Source organism: Mycteria americana, chromosome 1, assembly GCF_035582795.1.
Source record: "Mycteria americana isolate JAX WOST 10 ecotype Jacksonville Zoo and Gardens chromosome 1, USCA_MyAme_1.0, whole genome shotgun sequence".
Lineage (NCBI taxonomy): Eukaryota > Metazoa > Chordata > Aves > Ciconiiformes > Ciconiidae > Mycteria > Mycteria americana.
Genome location: NC_134365.1, coordinates 86,050,817 through 86,077,791, shown reverse-complemented (window position 1 = coordinate 86,077,791; position 26,975 = coordinate 86,050,817). Strand labels below are relative to the sequence as shown.

The following is a 26,975-nucleotide window of genomic DNA, read 5'->3' as shown; positions in this document are numbered from 1 at the left end:
ACAGCAAGCTGCAGAGTTGTATTTATGTTGGAAAAGCAGGTATTTCAGAGATCTGGCAGTGGCAATCTTACAGTCGAATTCAGACTTTGTGGTCCTATTGGCAAAGAGTGCCAATGGAAACTGTGAGTGTTCCTTTTAAAAACCAAACATTTGCCATGAATTATTACACAGAGCTGAGATGTTCCAGTTTCTTCTCTACAGTTAGATGTGATTTTTCAAATAACATGATGTGGGAACTGTTGACAAATGCAGAGTGTTGGTTTTCTGACTACAGTGCCACTGAAGTCACTCTCCTCCTTCTCACTCTTTCCCTTCTTCAGGTTCAAATGAATCCACTACCCTGTCTGGTTCTTCTTATTCCCTATTACTCACTGTTGGAACTTATTCCTTGCCACTACCTCAGCCAACTGCTAGAATCATCTCTGGGTCTTCAAGAGGTGTAAATCATAGAATCATTGACTCATAGAAAGATTTAGTTTAGAAGGCCTCTGGAAGTATCTAATCCAACCTCCTGCTCAAAGCAGACTTAAGTTTAAAGCTATATCAGGTTGCTCAAAGCCTTGTCCAGTCCAATTTGGAAAATCTCCAAGGATGGAGACTCTAAATCCTCTCTTAGCACCTATTCCAGTGCTACAATCAGCAGGAATTTCCCTTGCCATAGCTCATAATTGCTATCCTGTCACTGTGCCCTTCAGAGAAGAGTTTGACTTGTTTTCTCTGCAAGCCCTTTTTAGATAGTTGAAGATAGCTATTGGATTGGGGGGATCTCTTCTACAAGCTGAACACAACCAGACCCCTCAGTTTTTCTTCTTTTTCGTGTGCTCTGACCCCTAATCATCGTGGGAGGATAACAGTAGATTGTGCAATGATGTTCATCTAGTCATTAGTCATACAAAATTCAGGACAGTCACTGCAGTAGAACTATTTGAATTCTATGGTACCTTCAGACAAACAAGACAGTGTAGGTAAGAAGGAGTTAGACACAGAAAATGAAGACACGTCAGATGTTAGCTGATTTGGATAAAAAGGTGGTGATGAGGACACAGCCCAAGGGAAAAGGAAATCTGGGAATGTGGTGACTGTTTCAGAAAAAGACTCCAGTAAAAGAGGAGACATTTACAGCATTAGCTTGAAGACTGAGAAGTAAAATGAAAGTGGAGATGAATATACACACACACAACTAGATACAGCTGAAGAAACTCAAGGGTCCCTCAAGGGTCCATACTGGGACCGCTACTATTTAATATCTTCATTAGTAACATAGATAGTGGGATTGAGTTCACCCTCCGCAAGTTTGCAGATGACACAAAGCTGAGTGGTGCAGTTGATATATTTGAGGGAAAGGATGCCATCCAGAGGGACCTTGACCGGCTTGAGAAGTGGACCGGTGTGAACCTCATGAGGTTCAGCAAGGCCAAGTGCAAGGTCCTGCACTTGAATCAGGGCAATCCCCAATGTCAGTACAGACTGGGTGATGAATGGATTGCGAGCAGCCCTGCAGACAAGGACTTGGGGATACTGGTGGATGAAAAATTGGATATGAACCAGCAATGTGTGCCTACAGGTCAGAAAGCAAACTGCATCCAGCTCTAGGGTCCCGAGTACAAAAGAGACGTGGACCTGTTGGAGTGGGCCCAGAGGAGGGCCACAAAAATGATCAGATGGATGGAACACCTCTCCTATGAATAAAGGCTGAGAGAGTTGGGGTTGTTCAGCCTGGAGAAGAGAAGGCTCCAGGGAGACCTTATTGCAGCCTTTCAATATAAAAGGGGCTTATAAGAAAGGTGGAGAAAGACTTTTTACCAGGACCTGTAGTGATAGGACAACGGGCAATGGTTTTAAACTGAAAGAGGGTAGATTCAGATTAGATATAAGGAAGAAATTTTTTACAATGGGGATGATGAGACACTGGAACAGGTTGCCCAGAGAAGTTGTGGATGTCCCATTGTCGGAAGTGTTCAAGGTCAGGTTGGATGGGGCTTTGAGCAACCTGATCTACTGAAAGATGTCTCTGCCCATGGCAGGGGGGTTGGACTAGATGGTCTTTGAAGGTCCCTTCCAACCCAAACCATTCTATGATTCTATGATTGTAAACTGACGTACAGACATATTTTATTGGAACACACAGTTTTTGTAAAATCCAAATGCTTTATAGAATTGGACAGCTTTGAGCAGATGACTGACTTGAAGGAGAACTGGGGAAAAACCTGACAACACTGAATTTTTTTCCTATTTCTTCACCTACAGAATTCAGTATTTTCTTTTTCTGGAATTAGTAGCTTTTTAAAATAAAATTGTACCTCCGTATAGAGTCCAAGTCAAAATAGAGACGAACAGCTTTAGCCATCCTAAAGCAAGTTTATTTTCTGAAATATGTCTTCCTTCCTGGAACATTTGAGTATTTTTTTTTATTATTTTGCTTCTTTGAGAATGAAGCTGATTTTTGGAAACTCGTAGTAATTCATGAAATAGAACTTTTTATTTCTTTGCATCTTTTTCTTTAGAAAGGTTGGAAAGCCACCTCCAAACACCTACATACCCATGCTTTATTTAAAAATCATCCAAAACAAGCAGAAAGAATGGGCAATGTAATTGAAAATGCCAGACAGATGTGAAGGCAGACAGGAAAACCGAGTATGTTATAATGGCTGTAAGTATAGACAAGGCATATAGTCTGTACAGTTTACAGTAAGGGAAGAAGAAGCTGGATGGAGAAAAAGGACAGAGTTCTCCCCAAGGGATTTCTTCCTTGGACTCTCTGGACTGGCACTCTGGTGTTCCTTTCTACCTGCCAGTTTTGGTTTATGTTCAGGCCATTGAATCAGACATCTTAAGGAGCTGTTTACATCTACAGGCAAGCTAAGTAGAATTAATGTTCATGTTCCCATGGGGACAGGGATTGATATTATGACTGCTATTATGTCTAGCTGTTTCATGGGCTATATAAAAAGAATAAGGGATTTGTGTGTCCTTCCATCCGCTGTCCTGCCATCTGTGAGTACCATCACAGAGGTCAAGCACAGTTTGGCTTTTAGATGCTAAATGGAATTCACTGGACATATAAAACACCTCACTAGAGATAATATAATTCTATTTGACATTCCTGTAGGGGAATTAGAGAGACAAGGATTATACAAAGTATTATTGGCAGTTTAATGTCAAATTTGGAAGAGGTAAATTAGGAACTGATTAGGTGACTACCAGCAACTTTGGCCCTCATGATTTTAAAAGGGCACAAAAACCAGATTCATGGAATGCAGTATTTCTCGAAAAGATATCAAAGGTCATTGCAAACATGGGCTTTTATGCTAGAACTCAGATTTTAACAAATTTAAGGGCATATCTAAAACTAGAAGGTACTTTGTAATTCCTTTCCTAGTAAAAGCACAGAACTGGTCATAGGAAAAGACATGCAGATCTGGATGTTTTCGTAAATACAATAATTTCAGTCATTTCTTATGTGTAAAATGTCTGTATTCTTTTTTGATAACATGCATTGCCAAAGATGATAGATTTTTTCACGGAGAAAAGCAATTGCTTCTTGACTCAGACCAGTATTGCGACAGTTTGAATTTTAATATTATTCACAAAGTTTGAATGTATTTTGTTTTAAAATGTGTGAGGAAATGTAGCACCATGCTAATTCATTCCCTTCAGCAGACTTTTTTGGGGGAGAAGGCAATATTCTGAAGTAGCAGGAATAAATTAAACAATATGATTAATAAATTATGTAATTTTGTAGTTAGGACCTCTTTTTTCCCACATTTCAACAGTTTTAAAAACAATCTTTTCTATATGAGCCAGTTTAACTCAAACACAGACTGCAGTTTAAATATTAAGATATCATTGATCATGATCCTGCCCACACAGGTTTGATTTACTCTTTATCAATGGTTGCATGCTCTGTAGAGTCTTTGCTGCCTTCAGTAGATTTTGGTTTTATTCATATAGCTGAGATCTCTAACATAATTACTCTTCCTCTTGTTTTTCTTTTTTTCTTTTTTTCCTAGATTGAATGCTCAAGCATATCTGACTACTCAGAAAAAATTATCAAGGCCAACCACTTGGACAACAGTAAGGCATATATAAAAATAATTTCTTCAGGAGAAAGAGAAGATAACTGTTTTGCTTTTTCCGATTAATTTATGTTGCGTGGCTTATATGTAAATGGTAGTTTTGCATAATTTACTTACATAAATACAAAACTAAACACCTCATTCTAGGCACTACAATAATTTCTCACGGGAGAAGTTACTTCCACATTTAGTTCTAGGCTCACAAACAACAGAAGCAAATAGGACTCATCAGCGGGCAGTTTGGTTTAGCAAAGCAGACAGAACGCCCCATATTAGAGCTGAATTCACTTGAATTCCACCTTATCTCTTGAACAGAATCCACACACACACACTTACATTCAAATTGAAATAAGGTTCAAAGTAAAAAGTTTTCTATATCAATACAGATTTTTCACTGAGTTCCTTCTGACTTCCAACTTTAAAAAAATATTTTTTTAAAAAAACATATTGAAACACACACACACAAATGAAAATGTTCAATTCTCAGAATAACAGTATCATAGAAAACTTTTTTTCTTGAAAGAAAAACTGTTGACATTTCCAGGGATGTGGAAACACTTCAATTGAAAAAAAAATACTGAAAATACTCCCAACATACTGAAAACTCTTAACAAAAAACATGTCTTCAGTCCTCCTCCAAATCACTGCACACATCTTTGTAACAACCTAAAAAATCAGGGTTTTGGATTTCTTTTTTTAACTGAGGCTGAGAGACAGTTCTTTTTAAAAAGTGCTCTTTGTGAAGAGGTTGCCTTTGCTGCAGAGCAGTGCAGGTTAGCTAGACTGGCTAGCAGCTTACAGGCTAGCTAGACTGTCTCATTTGCCCCCACTTTTAGCTGTGTCTGCACTGGTGCTATGCTAACACCTGCGCAGGAATAGATTTCTGTTCTGGTTTAGACCTGCTCTAATTTGTATTGCTGTCACTACCAGCTTCTGACTAACACGAAGCTGTTTGGGAGGAGAATTTATTGTACAGCATGCGTATTCAAGTGGTGTGGTGGGAAAGAAACAGCAGCGACACAGGAGGCCAGCCAGTGCATGCAACTTTTGGTTCCAAAAAAGAAGGAAACAAAGGACCAGAAAATACTCTCCTCCACAACAGGGGTAGGGCACTAAAACAATGAGGTCTTGACTTGGTTATCCTGCACCTTTGGTTCAGAGCCCGTATATTCCCAGAATGGCCTTTCATTAAATAGCTACACAAACAGCATACCATAAATCAATTCACGTTTGGATTTCCAGCAACAGGAATTGTATGTGAAGGGACCATTGGCAGAATAAATAAGAAGGATCCAGTGTGCTCCAGGGGTTGCAGAAGGTATTTATCTCTGTTTCTTTCTCCTGTTTCTCCAAGGATCAAGTCCTTGGAAAAACTGTGGAGGAAGAAGCAGAGACCCCTCCCCTTTGGCAGGAGACTTGCCTGGACAGGTTCAGCAGTCTCTCCGACTGCAGTTTGGTCTCCAATATAAACAAATGACACAACTGAACTAACATTTACACTTACACACTTTACACTGACCCACATTCACATTTATTTTAATGCAACCAGGTACTGAGCCAAAGGATCTTGTTGCTCATGGAAATTTTTCTTCCCCCCCTCAACTGTTTAGAGAAATGCAGAGTCAGCAAAAGGGGCTGAACCAAGAGAAAACCCACTGTTTCCAGAACAGATACAATACAGATGGGGACAGCACAGGCTGTTCCCCCATGGTGCCTTATGAAGATGTTTCATCGAAGTGAAGGGAGGTGGGAGGAACTTGTGCTGCTGCTGCTGCTGCTTAGACTGTGACTGTTCTAGGTATAAACAGAGGGCTTCAAAGTCTGCAGGTGTGTCACTCTGGCAGCTGTCAACAGTGCTAAAATTCACTCCAAAAGTGAAAGTTCTCAGGAGAAAAGAGAACTAAAGAGAACTCGTGGCTGGAGCTTATAGACATGAAGAGATTTTGGTATAACAAGAAATGAACTATTGAGCTACTAACTGTGAAAGGAAGGAGTTTAAAGAATGGGAAGGAGAAGAGAACTCTGGTCTTTTCCAGTCAGGTTGCTCTTACCAGCTGATACTTTGTGTTACCAATCTGAATCAGAGTGTTCCCAACTTCTTAGGGGGCCAGTCTGGATTAAAAGTTTGCTATGCAAATAAAGTGGCCACATCTGCTTAGAATAATAATAGTACTACATGTATTTTGGAAGGACAAAACCTCATTTTCCCTGGGCTGAGTTCTAAAAATCACTCAACCCACACTTCCACTCTTAAACAGCTAACCTAGTTCTAACTAAATGAAAGTACCTTCGTCTTCCTCAAACTGAATGTTGATCACTTTAATCAATAAAAATTGCCATCATTAAAAATTGCCATTTATTAAGAGTAATACAGTGGTCATCAGTTAGTAATGGAAAGTAAAATATTCCCTACTCACTTTATTCCTGAATTTCAAGTGCATCAGTTACCTTATCAAGGAAGAATCCAGAATCATGAGGCTTTACCCACTGCAACAAACAATATAAATAGCAGACAAACACAAGCTGAAAATTATTTGTCTAAAGAATTTGGAATACATTTGTAAATAGGATATATATAAAAATGCAAGAATGATTGGTGAATTGTGTAGTGATCCTAAAACAAAATGATTTGTTATAACTAAAGTAAATATGGACATTTAATTTTCCTTTTAGCAAAAGATCTGTTCTAGTATCAACCAGTTCTATTAATTGCTTGTTTATTTGCTTTTGCAGTGCATACCCAGTCTCCTGTAAGTAGTATATAGTATTGCCAGTAATTTAATGCGCTGTGTTGTAATAGTGTCTCTGAGGATCTGAGAAACTTCTAGCAACCTTTTTAATTTCCTTGAAACTAATTTGGTGACAAAATACCTGACAGCAATATTTTCCAGCAGTCACTTTAGATAACTGTGGAAAGTTATGCAAGTCTAAACCAGATAGAAAATGCAGAGTGAGAATGCCAGTATGTTATAAAAGATTTAATCATGAAGCACAAAGGAATGAAAAAAGATTTTTCATGAGAGAACCGTGTTTGTACAAACTTTCTTGTTTGTGTACTGTCAGGCTAGATCTGACTTTCTCAGTTGAGTCAGCTCCCCAGAAATCATGGAAGAAATAAGCCTTAGTTTCCTCATTGTGAAGCCAGCATAATATGTTTGAAAAGCAGATGAGAATTAGATCCTAGTTCCTTAAATCTCTAATATCTCAGTGAGGAGATCATTAACGTTACAGGGATGTTTAAAGGATTCTAGGTGGATTCTTTGCATTACTTGGTCAATGATCTAGAAATCTTGCAAATTCCAAAGGGCATGTAAAATGAGATCATGCAGGTAACCAGGTAAGGCCTGTTTTTCTGTTGTTTTTTTATAGATGGGTTTTATTTGGTTTGGGCTTTGGTTTTGTTTTGTTTTGTTTTTCCTTTTATACTGATACTAAAACTTCTGATTATTTTACTTACTGCAAGTAGTTTTAAAATAGTGTAAAATCCATTGAGTCGCATGGAGTCACCCCTTATCTACAGGCATTCAAGAAGAGAATCATATTGAAAAGGTCAGCCTGACATTCACCAGTAAGGAACTTAATCAGGTGTTTTATTATGTGAAACATATTTCTTTGGATTCTTTTTTCAGTAATCACAATATTTAAAGGTAAAGTGGAAGAAGTTGAATTACCTGTGGATAAAGTAGACATCATCATCAGCGAGTGGATGGGTTACTGTCTGTTCTATGAGTCAATGTTAAACACAGTCATCTTCGCACGAGACAAGTGGCTGGTAGGTGCTCTGCATGTCATACTCCTTGCTGGAGCAATCGTCATTTATTTTCTGACTACAAGCCTTCCCTCTCCTACTGTCACCATAACAAGACACAGTTACATCTCCAAGTGTCATTTCTTAGGCTTTAATGAAAAGACTAACAAAGGGAATCTCAGTGAAAGTACTTTGCTTTTGATTAACTGCTGGTGAAATTTGTATAGACACTATCTAATGACATTGCCACAGGCTGCAAGAGTTGCTGAGATTAAAGCTGATATGACAATCTGAAGGAAAACAATAAAGGCATGCAAGGGGTGCTTGTCTGGTTTTTGTATGTGCAGTTCAAAATGTGATGTCTTTGTCAGGTGAATAGATTACGAGATCCATTTCCCCACAATTCATCAACAGAAACCTGGAGGGCTAATGTTTCCAGACCGAGCTGCTTTGTACGTGGTAGCAATTGAAGACAGACAGTACAAGGACTTCAAAATTCACTGTGAGTAAACACCTAACAGTAACCCTTTTCTACGGTTATTTCCCTAAAATATTTGATTCATAGTGGCCTACTGTAATCTCTTCTCTGGCAAAGTTTTGCAAAAGCCAAGAAATCATGCTGACCAGGCCAGAATTCGAATATGAAGACTGAGAAAACTCTAGTCTGGTGATAAATTCAGGAAACTTGCAGTAATTTAAAGTGCACAAAGGAAAGATGCATGAATAAATTGTAGACCTTGCTTAGAGTCATATTGATATCTCTACCTCTATTTTAAAATGTGGATTTTAGGAGATTTAGTTTTGTTGTTGTTTTGATAAATACATCATCCCACATAACTGCCATTAAAATTGGTAATATTCTATTGCCATCCAGGTGCTGGGTTTTGTTTTTAAAATAACAAGAACAGAAAAATTAATAAGACACAAATAAATTGTAAATGTTAAGAAATAAGCCTAGAAAAAATGATATCTTGCTAATAAGCTTGTCAAGAAGAAAAAAAAATGTAATTCTTTTTTAGCTTTTTAAAACACTTTGTGTGAGAATTTTTAAATGAAAAATAAGGATCAGAAATTTCCATTTTACTTTGATGTGAAAAAAACTTCTAAACTTTTTTGTTTTACTTCATAGATGCATAAAATTGACTTTTTCTTAGCATTTTTTTTCCTTGAAGTTTCATTGAATGACTGGTGCTGTTAGTGACCTCTGCAGGTCACCTAGTCCAGCCTCCTGCTCAAAGTAGGCCAGATTTCACAGTTAAAGCTGGTCGCTCAGGGCCCTGCCCTGCAGAGTCAAGAGATGGGGATTCCATAGCTTCTCTGGGCACTTGTTCAAATGCTGAAGCACCCTCAGGAGTAAACATGTTTCTGAATATCCAGTCAGAATTTTCCTTGCTGAAACTTGCTTTCATTGTCCCTTGTCACCTGAAGGGAATCCGACTTTTTCTTTGTTTCTGTAGCAGCAGGTAGCAGTAGATTCCCACCATTAGCCTTTGCTGTCCCAGGCTAAGCAAACCCAGTTTTCTTGGACACTCCTCATATCTTAGCATGTGGTTCACTTTCATCACCACAAGGTCATAGTCCTGGTTCACGTTCAACTTGTTGTCCCCCCGGTCACCAAAGTTTGGATTTATTTGGTCATAATAGTTTTGATGAAATGAGTAAGTTCTACATTATTTCACTCTTCTTTTTTTATTTTTTTGTTTTCTGACTTTTTATTTTTCAGAGCTGGTCAATTTCACTTAAAAGCATTTTCCATTAGGGGAAAAAAAATATCACAAAATTTCTAAGCAGTTCTAAGGATACATGCAAAAGCTTGGGTAAAATTAGTGGGTTCAGTCAACCTTTAAATGAAAATGCCTAACTCCTCATTCCTTGCCTCTCAGCTCCTCTCAGAAAAGAAAGTTTGGTGTTTCTGCAATCAAATTCAGTGCCAATACACAGAACTGCCAATGGGTCAAAACTGCTATTTTGGGTCAAAAGCAAGCCCAGTGCAGTGGGGCAGTGACAAGAAGTCTGTGTAGGTGCCAGGGAGAATTATATCTACTACTCAAGCACAGCCTAGATTTTTCTCCTCAGTTATGTGATGACCTTGACAGCTAAATTCCTTACAAAATTTACAGATTCAAAAGGATGTATGAGGCATCCATTCTGTAAAGGAATCAAAGCCATTTGGCCTAAAAAAATCCCTTATGCCTTCTTTCACCTTGCTTTTGAACCCCTCCTTTCTATGCCTTGAGCCTTTTTCTTTTCTCACAGACAATACGCCTGTTTTCAACTTGTTTATTTTTTCATCATTTAAAAAAAATGTTTCGGTTTCTTTTTCTCTTCCAAAATGTTGTTTTCCTTTAAGACACTTCCTTTTCTGATTTCACCTCTGATTCCCTCCCCCCCTTACTTTTTATACCTCTGTGTCTTCTTCAGTTATTTCCATCTCACTACTTATCTGCACCACCATCTTGTCTTCTCTTTTCAGTTTATAAATCCTTGATGGTGTCTCCCTACATTTCAATTTTTCATCTTTCTTTTTTCTCTCTTAAGGTGGGTAGAGTCTTGCCTTCATATGAGATGCAGGGCTGAGCATTTCCAAGCACTCAAGAACCATCACATTGATTAAGAAATAATGCAATATGAGGTTTCTAAAAAAATCTGACTTCTGATTTCTCAAACTTTATTAATGTTACAGAGTACTACTGTAGTCAATTACTCTGATTTCCTGCAAAATCTAAAACATAATTATATCTTTTAACTCCTGCGACATGTCTCTGTCTAATACAGACTGTGGCATATATTTCAAAGGCATCCCATGTAGGCTGAAGAACATCAGGTGATGGAGGCCCCAGCAACTCTGTTAATAGATTGTTCCTTCAGGGTTTCCTAGTTAATCTTTTCTGAATAACCACATAAAAACATATGGCTTCTATAAATATAATCTGAAGTTCCCACATGCTCATGATGGCTGAAATGAAAGTTTTGATCACCAGCTCCCCTGAAATATTGAGAAACTCATAGCACAATAAAGAGATAACATATCAAAGAACTGTTCATGTCCAGATTTATTTCAATTTAGAAATATGCAGATTTTTTGCTCATACTACATTTTCAATCATAGTCCTCTGGGAACACTGGTAGCTCAAATGCTATGCTCTGAAAAAAACAAGACATTTCAAATATGCTCACTATTGCTGTTTATCAGTTTACCTTGCTTGTGTTCAAACAATTTTTTAAAAAGTTCACAGTATTCAGTTTAGACTTTCAGATGGAGCACTGAATGGACCTTGACTCATATGATTCATAAGACTAAGATTTCACTTTTTTGGGAGGTTTTTGTTTTCATTTTGTTCAGCAATCTTAAAAGCAAAGCCAGTGTACTTTTAAATGTTTCAATGTTTCAATGTTTTCATTTTGTTCAATTAAAAAAAAAAAGAAAAAAACCTCAGCAAGAAACATTTATCAGAACAATCAGAAGAACAGTTCAAATATAGAAGATCAGCATGGCTTTTATATCTTTTAGAAAATGGACATTTTGCTTTTTTGTCATGATGTACATGCAGATTAAAATTTGGGTGCCCCAAGTATTGAAACACACCTGTAATTCTACTCCTGTCAGTAATTCACTTGCTGAAAATAAGACTACTTAAATAATTAAAGAGCCTGCTAACTGCTGATTGAATAGCAATCTATAAAAAAAGGCAATATTAACTAGAATGGATAGGAAAGGATAGAATAATCTTAGCAGCTATTCCCAAGTCTCAACCTGACATATTATATGATTTTGGGCAACACTCTCAAATGTCTAAAGCCATGAAAATCATTGACAAATCTCATATAACACGGTTTTGGGGATACCAAAATACAAGGACCGCTTGTTCAAAGATGTACATTGAGGGGTTATTTTGCCACAACTGCATTATCTGTAAAATAGCAATGATGACGTAGACAACTGGGGCAGGGAGCAAAGAGCTAAAGAGGAGAGCTGAAAGTTAGGGGATGGTAGAAATTCTTCCAAATGAAAGATGCTTTGAGAAACAAAAAATATTTTTATTATTACTGCTAATCTTTGACACATCCATTTGCATTGACAGGGTGGGAGAATGTGTACGGCTTTGACATGACCTGTATTAGGGATGTTGCCATGAAGGAGCCTTTGGTGGACATAGTAGATCCAAAGCAAGTGGTGACCAATGCCTGTTTAATAAAGGTCTGGTAATTCCAAATATACCTAATTATGAATGTTTACACCTAACTGTAGGATTCTTTGAAGACCTGCTGCTTATGTTTTACTACTATCTTTGTATGCTTCTAACTAGCTGCAGAAGCCATCATCATAGGATGCTATCACAGTAAGAAGGAAAATTGTGCAGTTTTAAATTAGTCAGTACTAGTATGTTGCACATACCCAATACTGTCACCTGAGCTAAGAGTGAACATTGATACCTTGATCACTTCTGGAATACCCAAAAGCAAGATGCTCCTTGTGAACTCTGTACTCATCTGGCTACTGCTAACTGTAACTTAAGACTCTTACAAATTATACACGTGCCAATACTGGATAAATAGAGACACGGTGTATTTAGATATGAATTTTAATTGCCCTACCTTCTTGTAAATAGAGGTTGGAAATTACTGATGGAATGCTGCTGAGGAGAAGGGGTAAATTAATTCTATTTGCAGTAAAAAAGACTGAAGCATCAGTTTCTGAATTGGTCAGCTCTAATTTACTCCAGAGCATGAAATCAGAATTGGAACCTAAATTATTTGTATAACTTTCTAATTCTTAGCCTCATCCAGAATGTTACTGTGCTCTGCCAGCCCCAACATCTGCAGCCAGAGTTAGGTTGTGCCCTGTTCTACATATAAGACAGAATGGTCACTAGTCCCTGTTCACAAGACCAGGTTAAGAATCCGTAGCCTGCAGGAACACATGAAAGCTCTAAAATTCCTTCCATGTGAAGGAATCCTCCTCATGTGGGACTACTCTCATGAATAAGGCTGTCCACATCAATAGCAATGGTAGGATCAGGTCCATGAAGCCAAGAGTGTGGTCATTTATCCCAAAGACTCAGTTCTAATTTTTCCCTTTCACTTTTTGCCAGTAACAAACACAGCATTAAGTATTCCCATATGCAAAAAAGAAAGACATACCTTTAGTCTGCAGAACCTTTACTGAAAGCGGCAAAAAGGAACAGGAGTAGAAACTCTGTGTGAGTACGTATGCATGCACAGTCCATCTGCACTGAGGGGAACACAAGATGGTTGTGTCTGAAAACAGCCTGAGCCAGAGCAATTTAAAATTGCAATACACACAAAATTAACAGCTATTTAGACTGCATAAAATATGTCTGGAGAGTGAGAGATCAGATGGCAAAATGGGTTGGCTTCTCTGGAATAAAAAGTTATAAAAGCTGCTTGCCCTTAAATGAAGTGCAAATCTAATGCTTTCTTCAGAAGGTCTTTGAAAGTTTAAGACAGACAAAATTTTTCAAACTGTTCCTATTCAGGTTTTATATTTAATTCTACACAGTGTGACATCTTTTGCCCATACACTGAATGGTGCTTTACCATGTAATGGCACCTTGGGAGCAAAGCAGGTCATAACTACACCTGAATGGAGCAGAAACCACGCTCCGTTCCAGAATCTGTCCCTAATCTCACAAACTGATCACTAAAAAAAGAGAAAATTGTTAATGAAAGGCAGGAAGAAGGGAGGCTTTTGTTCAAGCTAGCAATATGGAAGCAGGAAAAACTGAGGCTGCATTTCTTTTTTTAATTTAATTCACTTTTTCACATGGTTTATTTATATGAAGTGCATTTCTTTGATCCTGAAAATATTTGTTAATTCAGAGAAAAATATTAGCCTAATATTAGCCTATTATTTGAGAATAAACAAAGTAATAATGTTTAATTATTCAAATGTTTTATTATAGCGTTTCAAGATGGCACAGCTTGTTCATATTAGGTTCACAAAGGGGTTTTTTAGGGGTGTATTCAACCCCAAACCAGCTAACTTAGGGTGCCTACCAGGTGAGTCTGGGTTCCCTGTACATTAGTCAGTAGATGGATTAGTCACTAGACGCGTTCCTAACAGACCAGTCAGAGCCCTGTGCTTCTGTAGTTATTTCAATTGCCAATGTAGATGCTCTGAATTGTTCTACAAAATCAGCAAAATAAGACATCAACCTCTGCATGCTATGTAACCATGACACTTATCTAGAATGCTGGAGACTTGAGTAAAATTTCCTCATTTGTACTCTTCAGGAATTGGATGTAACCCAAGTCTTGAAACCTTCAAGGAACTCTAGCCACAAAGCCACAGGTGCACTGGGAGCGGTGCATGCAGGGAATACAGCATCTTCTCTGTTGTGGAAGCAATTGCCCTTTGAATGATCTCTTAAATATATCCCAGGGGCATAGGAATTTTCCCGGCAAGTAGGAGTCCTCTGTTTAAATTCCAAACCAGATCAGCCAGGGAGGGTAGTGGGACCAAAGCATCTTCAAACCACCAGAGTCAATAACTGATCTCAGGAAAAGTGTACAAGTGTCATTCTGATGGCCTTCTGCTTTCAGTAACATTGCCTGAAAAAATGGGAAAAGTTTGAAACAAATCCTGTAAAACAGTTGTGTTTTCTTTGCTGATCCCCTTGCATATTAGAGAAATACAAATGGGTTTGGGTTGACCCAAACCTTTTTCTCCATGTTAATTTTGATTTGGTGTCAGCACCAGAGACTACAATAACAATAAATCAATTGTTCACACAGCTGCAGAAAAACCTGCAATGAGAGAGGGGCAAAAACTCACAAAACCAAACAAGGATGAAGAACATGCCACATCCAGTTTATAATAAAAAATACTGTTGGACTTTCGTGAATATCCTCCCCTATCTAGCTACAGAGGAAGAAAAAAAAACCACCAAACTACTTTTATGCTTCCATTTGTCCCACACTTTCCAGGAACAGTTTAAAGGTCCTGCAGGTCACACACCACTTTAAGATTACCTAGTTTAATGCTACTTAAAGCACAAACTGCCTTCCCTGCACAAAAAAAAAAATATGCAACATTCTTGTTTATCAGAGAACATAGCATAACAGCAAAAAAACATTGACCTATATGCTCAAATATCCAGTTCTTTGAGAAATTTCCAATGTTTTGGGAATGTAATGATTCATCTGTATGAAGCCTTATTTCAAAGGACATGCAGTATTTTCTGCAAAAAGGTACTGTTGCTCAGAGAGATTCAGTCACACGGATGAGGTGCTTGTCTGTGAGTTCCGATGAGTCCCATGTTCTTCCCGCATAGTAATCTTGACCCATGAGGCTTAGGACAAGGCATACCTTATGAGACTTTTCTCTTGCTCCGCTGCAACTTCAGTGAACTCCCTAATCACATTCCTTTCTCCGAGCTTCTCCTAAAGTAAAGCAAGTGACTCCTATGCCACTCATTTTCCATCTTTCTTCAAACACTGCTCTTTTTTTCTCATTTTTCTCTACTCTTTTCTCCACATGAAAATCTCCCTTCCCTTTCCTAAGTGACTTTCATGTCACTCTTTCCTTTCCAACAGTTCTCCCCACAGTCTTTCCTTTCAGGATCCTCAGATTTAACTCTGCCTGTTCCCCGCCCCCCAAAAAAACCAACCAACCAACCAACCAAACAACACCCTAGTAATTTTCAGGGATTTCCTTCTGTGCAAACAGGAAAAGATGGCAGAAGAGGGGCCCTGGCAGGAGGCTGAGATGTCTGTTATCTAGAAGCCATAGCTACACTTGCTTCCCTGTTATTTCACCTAATAGAAAACCAATATATGTTGCAATATCTAGTCATGCTGCAATAATCTAGTCAAAACAATCTCAGATGCTCCATTCTTCCTTTCACTGCTCCCCCAAAACACCCAGAATTTAATGTTGTTTCTTCTCTCCTCATATTAATACTGTTAGTTCTCTGCACTCTTTAAAAAAAGAAAAAATACTTTCTTTTGGAAAAGTGAATATGTTTTGGAATATGAATTGCATTCAGTGCTCCCCTCACATCTGTATGCATGTGTGCAACTGACAATATAGGTCATTTTCTCAATGTTAGTCAGAAAAGAGGGTTTGGCCCTTTCTCCTTTCCCTAGCAATTAATTTTACTTCTCAGCCTTCAGATCAATCCTTTTCCTGAAGCTGGCAATACTGCTTGTACCAATGCCACCTTGTCCTCCAGTTTCTACATCAGTTCAGCACCTTTACCTGCTATGATTAGCTCTGCCTTCACTATCACATCCTATGTTGGGGTGACCATTTCCCTCTTTGTCCAAACCAAGACAGCTAGTGCAATGGGAGAGAGGAACAAGGGAAAAACCCCAACCCCAAATCCAAAAACAAACAAACAAACAAAAAACCCCACCAAAACCAAAATCTCAGATATTCACTGAAATTTAAATCTTTAACTTATCTCCATGCTCACAGAATCCTAGCTGAGTAAGCTGACGGGCTGGAAAGGGGATCAGAAATGAGGTGCAGTGGCACTATAGAAGCAACCTTAATTACAATTTGCATGAGGAAATGGGTCAGTCAGCATTTTTCCCATCAGCAAACCTGATTCAGGGCTGTTTCATTGGTTAGGTTGCCTTCAGCTAGCGTGATACCATTCAAACAAGAAATACATAGCAGCTGGCAACACCGCATCTCAGCCTCACTGTCATCATCCCTGTGATTCTGAATGATCTTCTATACTTCATTTGCTCAGTCCTAAAGCACTTTGTGCCACAGGACAGCCCAAGAACCATTCTTTATGCAGTGAATGTAAAAACTGGACCTCTATCTGTCTCTCTGCAACAGGGACTTGTAGCATGGGATGTCTCATGGTCTTTCATGCAGTGTCAGCTATAGTCTGGACCTCCTTATTTAGCTGATAATTCTGACACTTTTATTGTTGCTCAGCTTAACACATTTTATTTTTTTAGTATAATTAAGATCTGTATTTTGATCAGATCCCTGCTTAACTATGCCCATTTTGTTGTTGTTGTTTTTGAAATCTGAATGAAATCTGGTAAATCATTACTTTTCCACTTATTTTATGCAAAGATATCATTTGTTCCCTGTGCTGTTAGCTATAATTAACATTCAGTGAGTAGTGACATTTAATATAAAAATATATAGTAGCCAGAGTACGATTCAAAGAGGTCACCGAAACGGGATCAGACCAGTTTCAAAACTATATTAATTAATAAAAAACCCCACATTTGTCTCATATCTTGCATAGCAAAAAAAATATGTTTCTGTCCTTAAAAAAATTACTGCAACAGTGACCACCATTTTATCCAGCACATCTGTTCAATATTTCTGAGACATTTCCTCTAACTTCTCTAATAAAAATATTTCCTACTGCTTTTGGTTCCACTTCACCCTGCAGAGCCAACACAGCTCAGAGAGAGGGAGCTAGATCCCTTTTATGTGCCTCATCATTGGACTTAATTCACAATTTCCCCACAGTGATACCACTAAAAAGCCTCCAAAAATTACAGAAATCTGCAGCTATCACCCACCAGTCCAGTCCAGCTTGTCAAAGCAAATTTTGCAGGCTGCTATGGAAGCCTGCCGTGGAAGTCTGACAGGAGACTTAAGAAATTCTTATTTCTTTTTTCTTTTTATCTTCTTTTGAGAAAAAAATAATACATTTTAAGGCTATCCCAGCTTTAAATGATCATCTATAAGCATGGGTCACTTACAAGCACTAGTGACTCAGGGTGCCATTTCAATGTAGTAGAATAATTTTCATTATGGTTACTCTTGAACAATATTGCTAATCAGACAGGCCAAAACTATAGCTTGCTTAAGTCATCTCACCATAAGTTTTCTAAGTCTCAGAAACACCTGATATGTGGTCCATGCAAAGACCTCAGTAACTGAAACATGGCTGCATCTTTTGATGTCTATTTTTGCAGACTTCTCTTAGATTATAGAATGCAATTGTTAAAAGAGCCCTCTACTGTGCCCTAAAAGAGGCTAAAAGAGCCCTCTAATGGACATTCTAGACTCTGCTCTCCATTTTTACAGAGTGAGTCTGAAGTAATGCTGGTGAGGTCAGTGATGCGATTCCTGGCTTATGTTGGTAGAGTAGAGGAAATTTGGATTTCTGCCTACAAAGCTTCATTTTTCTGTATGCACGAGCAGTTTTGTTGTTAACACTAACTTTACGAATAATAGAGAGAAAAACAGTTTGCGGGTATCTGGCTCTTGCCAAATATGGCCTGATGAGGACAATAAGGACAGTGAAGCCAGATATGCTTAGAAGGATATCAGAAAGTGCGCTGATAGGAAACATTTCCCATAGCATTAGAATACAATTAATAGTATTTCAGACTTAGTATCCTCCCTATCATGACTACCAGTTTTGGAAACAACTCAGATAAAAGCAATACCTAGCTGGGAAAATCAGATCCATCTAAAAAACTCAATGTAAGCCTTGAACAGTGAGATTTAAATATTGATCGAAATAAGCAGTCTCGGAGACTACATCATTGTTCCCAACTACTGCAATCAAGCCATAGTACGATTTACATGATTTGCTTCTGTCTAGTTCAAGAGCAAGATACCTGTGCTTACTATTTGGAACTGGTTATCTGACACAGAACTAGAAAGCATTATCAGCAAAAAGCAGGCCCCTGTCATGCCTCAAATGTTTTAACTGCTTGACACAGTCAAAGTACATTCCCTTCCAGAGATGCTCAAACAAATCAGAAGTTTATTTTTATTAAAAACCCAAGTCTGCCATCTTTCCTCATGCTGACAGTCCCTGATGATGAAAGGTCTTAGAACTGGGACCTGTATCTCCATTTCAACATTCATTGTGCCTATATTTGTCAAAGCATGTTTTTACCTTTATTTCCTCCAGCTCCCACAGCCCCTCCCTGCCATTCCCAAGGACACACACTCTTCTGTGAGTGGCCTCTCTTATCACACTCTGTCAACTTAGTCAGATAACTGGATCATTTGATGATGATTTGGTATATTCAAATGTACCATTGATTTCTTACAGTGTTAAAGGGCTGCCTGTTGTCTTTGTTGCTGATCATTAAATAAAATGCTTAAGTACATCACTCAACACTTACCTTAGAGTCACAGGCATCTGCATGCAAATGTCTTTTTCTTTCTCCTCAAAACAGGAAGTAGATATTTATACAGTGAAGACTGAAGAATTGGCATTTACTTCTGCATTCTGCCTCCAAATTCAGCGTAATGATTACATTCATGCCTTGGTCACCTATTTTAATATTGAGTTTACGAAGTGTCACAAGAAGATGGGATTTTCTACAGGTAATCTGTATTTCTTTTAATTTCATTTCTGTTGCTACCAATATATCAGTGCTACTGGTCAGATGGTACATGAAGGTTTACTGTACCACCAGGTTTGAATTTCAGTGACAAAAATTATTGTCACTTTGGGGGAGGTGTGCAGGATGGGGAAAGGACAACTGCTTGTAGGAATTCTGCAAAAACAGAGGCAGGATTTCACAATGGCTACCAAGCTTAGAGCTCAGCGGGAATTATGACCCAGGAGTTTATGCCCATCACCAGTTATATCTAAATCCTCTGTCAAGTTTCTCAGATTAGACGGGCAATTATTGGCTCAGTGAGAGATAGCAGCTCTGCATCCTAGTTTCCCCCAAATCTAAAACTCAACAAAAGCTCTTGCTCTTGTCTCAGAGTCTAGAACAAAACCATTGGGTTTTTTCCAAGGTATAACCACACACATACTGCTTATGTAAATCGGCTCTAAAAATCCAAATGTGAAACTCTAACTTACCTTGGTGAGCAGACATTTAAAGGAATAACTCCATTCCTGTAAGGCATCGTTTACCAGAGTGAATAAACCAGTCAGTGTTGTAAAAAAAGTAAAAACCTCATTACTGCTTTAATGACAAGAACAACAAATTACAGTTGGTGCTGGTTGCAGTTAGCACCATTACACAACTCAAACAGGTGTAAATGGGACCTGAAGTAAGTTAAATATGATTAGAAATCTCTTGTTTTCTCCCTTTACAGGAGTTCTCAACCCTTTACATGAGATTCAAAGCTCAAAGTACTTTGTTAAAATACTTATTTATATTTGATTCTAGAAGTATAACCATATGGATGATGTTATTTGGTACTTCATATTCTTATGTTTTTCAGTAACCATGTTTCCCTGGTCATTCTATGAATGTTTTATACTATAGTATTTCCCACACCATGATAGGAATCAGTATATAGCTAGGGAGACATGAGCAATCTGTGAGGCACTGCAGTGGTATCCTGAAGTGTTAATATTTCTGAGTTTGTGCTGAACAAAATTATCTAAGGTGGAAAACACTTTAGGTTTTAGGCATTTGTTTTTTCCACAGAAGGCTGATTCTTTCAGCAGCAGGCAGCCCATTAATCTTTTCTAAAAGGTAATGTAGTCAAACCTCCCATTTTCTGTAAAAAATAGCTTTGAATGAAGGGTGTAGTTACAGTGTTGTGATGTTAACTGAAACTTACCTTAGTAAAGGAGGTCTATTTATATTGCCAGAACAACATGAAAGGTCTTTTATATCATTGAGAATGTGGCTTCATCTGCAAAGGAATAATAGAATGTGTTTCTGTTTTATGTGTGCATATGAACATACATGTTTTAAGAAACATCCGTTGAATAAATTAGGATATTTGATTAATGTTTTCCAGTCAAATGTGTCCCATCAACAAATCTGGCCCTCAAACCCAGCCATTCTTTGCTTGACTCTTAGACATCCCAGTGAACAGGCATCAAACGTGGCAAGGAAAAGGACCCATTATGTTATTGTAAGACGTTGCTTGCCTGCAGAGTAGACATAGACTTGCTTCAGTATCAGTATAGCAAAAGATGGCTGGGATAAGGACTTTCTTGACTCTTCTTGCCTCTTGGGTGTATGGAATAAATAGGGCTCACTCAGGCATTTAGACAGAAAATGTTCTGCAAGACCACCACAGGTGTGCTTAGCTTCCCTTAGCACATAGGAAGTGAGAACTTGAGGAAGGAGAGAGGTTAAATAGTATTAGGGAGAAGAGGCTACATTTGGACAAAAGCCTAGGGCAGATACCAAATTTGGCATAGTGTTTTTCTTACAGAACAGTTTCTACAGACCCACCTCAACTTGCATATATATGTACAAGGTATTTTGTGCTTACCTGTCATAAAAAAGAGGGGAAAGGAGTCACAATCTCTAATATTTCTGAACCTCTATCAAGAACAGTGTTCATCAGCAGTGCCTGAAAACCTAGCTTCTCTAAACTATCTGTAGCTCCCACAGGCTGCTACTTCAGAGTTTCTGAATGCATAGTCATACACTCCCATTCTAGGATCCTTTCAAGCTTTGATGACTTGCCCTCTCTCATCATTCTTTCTGCAACTAGATCTCTTAGCTGCTGGTGGCTCAGCCTCCTTGGAGGCTTGCTTGGAGAGGCTTCCTATGTCTCCAAATTCTGTCTCCTGTCACTTGGCACATGCTACATTTCTCCTATTGAAGGATTTTCTTTGCTTTACTGCCAATTCTCTGAATATCTTACTTCAGTAACTAACTTCTCCAGCAGGCTGTATGGCCCACCAAATAAAAAAGGCTGGGTGTCATTGCATGCAAATGAGGAAGAGCTGCTAGCCAGATATCCATGCAAAGTCAAATGCTTAAGATTTTCAAGTCCACGCTCAAGTTGTTTGTGTTTTTTTGACAAGGGCTTCTTCCAAAACCAAAGTTCACTCTGGCCTTCTTTGATGTAAATGAGGCTACAGCCATATCACCAATTATAGCAGATCTAGGGACCACTCTGAAGCCTGGGGGAACCAATTGGTTGTGACTTCTCTGCAGAGTACTTGGTCCAGGGTTTACTCTAGGTCCCATGTGGTCCCCCTCTAATTGCACTAAGACAAGTACTATTTATGTGGAGGGGTTAATTGTTATTCAAAGTATCTAAAACAATGGGAGAGGTGCCCTGCAGCCATTGGAGAAGTAGGGTTTTTATACCATGAAACTTATAGTACGTGAGTTGTGCCTCAAGGTATGCCATTAGGACTACAGAACCTTAAACAAGTCCATAGGACCAGACAGGAGGCATCCAAGCATGCTGAGGGTGCTGGTCAATATCATTGTAAGGCTACCCTCTAACATCTTTAAAAGGTCGTGGTGATGGGGAAGGTTCTTGATTAGAAAAAGGCAGCTATCATATCCATCTTAAAGAACTGCAGTAAGCACCATCCATGGAACTACAGGCCAGTCAACCTCACCTCAGTGCCTGTGAAGGTTATGACACAAATCCACCTGGAAACTATTTCTAGCTGTATGAAGGACAAGAAGGTGATTGAGAACAGCTGGCATGGATTTACCAAAGCAAATTATACCTGACCAACCTGCTTGCCTTCTAGACACCTAGCTGTGTGGATGGGGGAAGATCAGTGGCTGTTGTATACCTTGACTTTAGCAAGACCTCTTATACACCCTGGCATAGCATCCTTACAGCTATATTGGTGAGATACAGACTGGATAAGTGAACAATAACATGGGGGAAAAATTGGTTCAAAATGTGTCAATCAGCAAAGTCAAACCAGAGGCCAGTTATTAGTAGCATCTCACACGTGACCAACAGTGAAGTCAATATTGTTCCACATCTTTATTAATGACCTGGATAATGGGATAGAGTGCACTCTCCGCAAATTTGTTGATGATCCCAAATTGGGAGGAGCATAGGCTGCAGGGAAAGGGTTGCTATTTAGAGAGACCTACAGAAGTTCAAAATGGGCTGATGAGAACCTTATAAAGTTCAGCAACGCCAAATGCAAAGTTCTGCAGCTGGGACCAAACAACTCCATGCTATTGCTTGGGCCAACTGGATAGAAATCAGCTTTGTTGGAAAAGATTCATGGATTCTGGTGAGCAACAAACTGAACATGAGTCAGAAATATGCCTTTGCAGCAAATGTGGCCAATCATCCTGACCTGTATCAGCATGAATGTAGACAGGAGGTTGAGGGAAGTAGTTCTCTGCTTCTATTCATCACATCATGATAAGGTAGGTGTGGAACAAGTTACTCCATAAAAAGGTCATTTGGCCTTCTGTAACTGAAGGACTAGACACCACTGTCTAGAAGACTGGTCTGGATTCTCAGCTAGTGTCTGTTGGCAAAGCTCTACTGAATTCAGTAAAATATCCAAGTTTGTAGGACATGAGGAAGTGCCACTTCATTGACATGTCATTTTTTTAATTATGAAGAAAATAATTGTGTGATTTGGAGTGGACTTGAAGACCTGTGCCTACATTCCACACACGTCACCCTGTTCATGGAGCACAAGTTTCCAGATATGTCAGGCTTTTCTAAGGAAGATAGCTCTGCATAAGGGCATGTGCACATGTACATGTGTGTGTACAGGATAGCAGTTATGATTTAAAATAGAAGTTCAGTTTAGTTTTGGTCTAACATGTTTTCAGTTAGAAATTTTACAGAAGCATGTCCAAATGGAAAACAGATTCTGGATCTGAACTCCTGCAAGAAGATCTCTCCATTTAGCAATTAAGATTAACAATCATTATAACTGTCTAGACACATAGCCAGAAGTTATCTGGTAAAATACTTTTCCTTTGGAAGATACCAGTTTGCCAACACAGTTTCTGACAAAAGTTTGTTTATATCAGTCTTCTGATTCTACAATTTGGAAAAAAAAGAACTGTTAAAAATTCCTGTCCTGACAGTTTTTTAAAAAAAGTTTCATTATTTCCCCAGTCACAAACAATTTCTAAAGCCAAATTTTTTTTTTAAACATGATGTTGAAATGAAAGGAGATCATTGTTTTATTAAACAGTGTTAAGATACTATTAGCATGATTTAATACAGTGGGCCCATGTCTGCATCACAAAAGTGACAGGGGAAACAAATGGAAGAAAAATAAATTTATCAGAGGCTTTTTTCCAAGGTCAGGAAGTCTCTGAACTTGTACAGCTATTCTTAGGTTCCTAGATGCTCTTAACTGCAAGAATGCTAGAAACAAGAAGTAACCAATGCAAGGTCATTAGGCACTGCTCAAAGAAAAACAAATAACTAAAATAAAAACCTGAAATAGCAGAAGGTCATCAAAGTGATTCTGCTAAGCAAGACTAGAAATTAATTTAGACCAGTATCCATCTCTGGCAAATTGCCCATAGCATATGCCTTTAAAAAGTCCAAAAAACAGTTCAAGGTGCAAGTGCCCTTTCCCCAGCTGTGTCCTCCCAGAAACTATAAAATCTGCTGTCCCGGGATCATGAGTCAAAGGTTTCATCTGTGTTATTGTGATTAATAGTTTTTGATGAACCTTTCTTTCATGGTTTTGTGTAATTGGTTTTTGAACTAATTTAGACTTCTGACTTTCAAAGCACTTAGTGGTAAAGATTTCCCCAATTTGAATGTGTGTGGGTTGAAAGAAAAGCATCAAAAAAGTGCCTATCATGCCCAGTACCCCCCTTTGTGGAATCCTTCTTGCTGGGTATGATTCACATCTGACATACTCCAGTAAAAATCAGAAGACAACCCACTGACAGTCAATAGAATGGTGTTGTTGTAAAGCATGTTTGCTAATATAGTATATAAGTTAAAGCATTCTATGAGAAGAAAGGCTTTTTTCAATTGTTCCCTAGTCTTAATTTGATTTGTAAGACAAAGATGAAATTTCTATAAATAATACCCATATATATTTTTTAGCACCTGATGCTCCCTATACTCACTGGAAGCAAACTGTCTTCTACTTAGAGGACTATTTAACTGTGAGACGAGGAGAAGAAATCTATGGGACTATATCCATGAAACCAAATGCAAAAAATGTGGTGAGTCAGCATCACTGATTCTAATTCCAACTCCATTGATCACAAACTATAATCAACAGTAAATAAAATGCATATAAGTAAAACAATGAGCATGCTAAAGGCTCTAAATTCATGTTTATTAGTAAGAGCTCTAGTCACAGCTTCACCAAAGCTGGTGACAGCAATGATAATGCAGTGCTAATGTTACAGAACTCAGCCTGCAAACAAGCTAGCATGGGAAGGAAGAAATGATTCAAGTACATCACCAAGTCAGCTGCCCTCTGCAATCAGCTTGGCTCACGTTTTGTGACACAAGTAGGCAAGGGTCTCTTCATACTGTCACTAAAATCAATGGTAAGATCCCTTCTGCCAACACAGGATGATCAAGAGTAAGTACTTCAGTTCCACATCTATAGCCAGATTTCACACTCAGTGCCCAAGAACTCTTCTTTAGGAAATTAAGTAACAGATTTCAGCTGAACCTCTGTATGAACTCACTGATCAAAGGTACTTGAACTCACTAGTCAAGTGATATGGTTGTTTAAGAATTGTGGCTTTCCATAGAAAACACAGATGTTTTATTTAAGACTAAAGCTAAAGCATGATGGATATCACACTGGTGGATGGATATGACTCGTGAAAACTTCCTCAATTTCTCTGCTACGGGCTGAATCCTTCACCAAGTAGCAGTTATTCAGTGCTTCTTTTAACTTGTAAGGAGACTATGAGACATCATCTGATGGACAACCCATGCCTGTATAGAAGAGAAAGACATGAGAAGTATGGCTTCTGGGAGAAACAGTGGCACCATTTTCTGCCAAAAACCTTGAGCAGAATCTCTTCATTTTCTATTACAACATACAGCCATTAAAATAACGTGGTTATAATCCGTCCATGCAGTTGTAATTGTTGAAATATTGTATTTGTTGACTGCAGCAAATCTTAACATTTCATTGCCTTCCTTTTTTGCATTACTTTTCCTTTTTTGTATTACTTTTCCTTTTTTGTACCAAATACAGATTGGATATGGTTTTCATAGTAGTGTTGATACAGGGGGAAGAAATAAACACAAAATAAACTTGGCATTAAAACAAGCACATTCACTCCTGAATCTACCACTTGCTGTGAAAGTAGAGGAAAATAGTCTGTTTCCCACCTTTACGTTGTCCTTGGGGGACTGGAACATTTTCTTTTGGGTTGAATGTATCAATTTTCTTTTGAGGGAAAAATGAAGAAAATATTTCAAATTTGTTTGCCCAGCAGTAAGCACCTGAATGCAATTTTAGATGCTAAAATTAATGTGTTCTTGATAGTTATCATAAGACAGAGAGACCACCTTGGTTCAAAAGGATTTGTTAGTGCTTTGTTCTTCTGAAACATGAAGCCTTTCAAAAGCTTGTAGAGAGACAGATTCGTTGTGTAGGGCTATGTAGTGCCTCTTTCCAAAAAACATGTCATTATAAGATAAAGAATGACCGAGGGCTTCTCTACAATGGGAAGTTTACTAGATCTGTTCTGGAATAACTCCTAGTGTGAAAGCACTTTACCCTAGATTAAGAGTATCTCAATGAGGGATACCCTTAAAAAATTGTTATAGAATACGTGTGCTAGCACAGCATTTCAGAAGCTTCCTAGTTGTAACCAGGACACTAAATCAGCCTTAGGAAGAATACACAAATATGCCCTAGACATAGATTGTATAGTGAATGCTATTACACATCCTATATCCTGCTTTTTCAGTGTTAGCAACATTTAAAAACAAAAGAAGTTAGAAACCACAGTAGGTATCTCTTGAATCTGCAGGTCTTTTCAACCCAAGCAATAACTGAATTCATACACTAAACTTATGGTCTTAGTAACATGTTACATTTAAATCTTTTTACAGCGTGACCTGGATTTCACAGTAGACTTGGATTTTAAAGGACAGCTATGTGAAATGTCAGTATCTAATGACTACAAAATGCGCTAGCAAGAAACCTTTCAGAGAGATGAAAAGGAGAATTTTATCAAGTCCTGACCTGCTGAACTTCAAGCTAGGAACAACTGTTCACAAGATTATTATATTAAATACTAGAATGTTTACTCTGATGGAAAGTGGTAACCTGATCCTTCTTGCAGATAGTACAGGGGACTGGGATCCCACTGTGAATGTACAGTATACAGAACTGTAGCTTTTGTCAAACATATAGAAAAAATAAGCAACAGTCTTGAGTGTTCTGGTTAACTTTAGGGTGGCAGAAGATGCATATACAAATTGTACTACTTACTGTGAATTTCTGGTTCTTCCAAGCTTTGCATGTTAAAGATGATTAGGGCAGTTTTCTCACTAAGAAAGACCACTACAGCACATTACTGTG

The 26,975-nt window shown here is 38.3% G+C and overlaps 1 protein-coding gene across 1 annotated transcript in view; it reads left to right on the top strand.

Moving 5' to 3' along the window:
- Positions 1-26,587, top strand: part of PRMT8 (protein arginine methyltransferase 8) — a 75,728-nt gene extending 49,141 nt beyond the window's left edge. The window contains exons 4-10 of the mRNA XM_075491769.1: positions 4,011-4,074; positions 7,706-7,848; positions 8,239-8,326; positions 11,907-12,022; positions 18,964-19,114; positions 24,518-24,639; positions 26,504-26,587. Coding sequence (XP_075347884.1) covers positions 4,011-4,074; positions 7,706-7,848; positions 8,239-8,326; positions 11,907-12,022; positions 18,964-19,114; positions 24,518-24,639; positions 26,504-26,587 — 768 coding nt within the window. The remainder of the gene's footprint in view (positions 1-4,010; positions 4,075-7,705; positions 7,849-8,238; positions 8,327-11,906; positions 12,023-18,963; positions 19,115-24,517; positions 24,640-26,503) is intronic.
- The last annotated feature ends 388 nt before the right edge of the window (positions 26,588-26,975 follow it).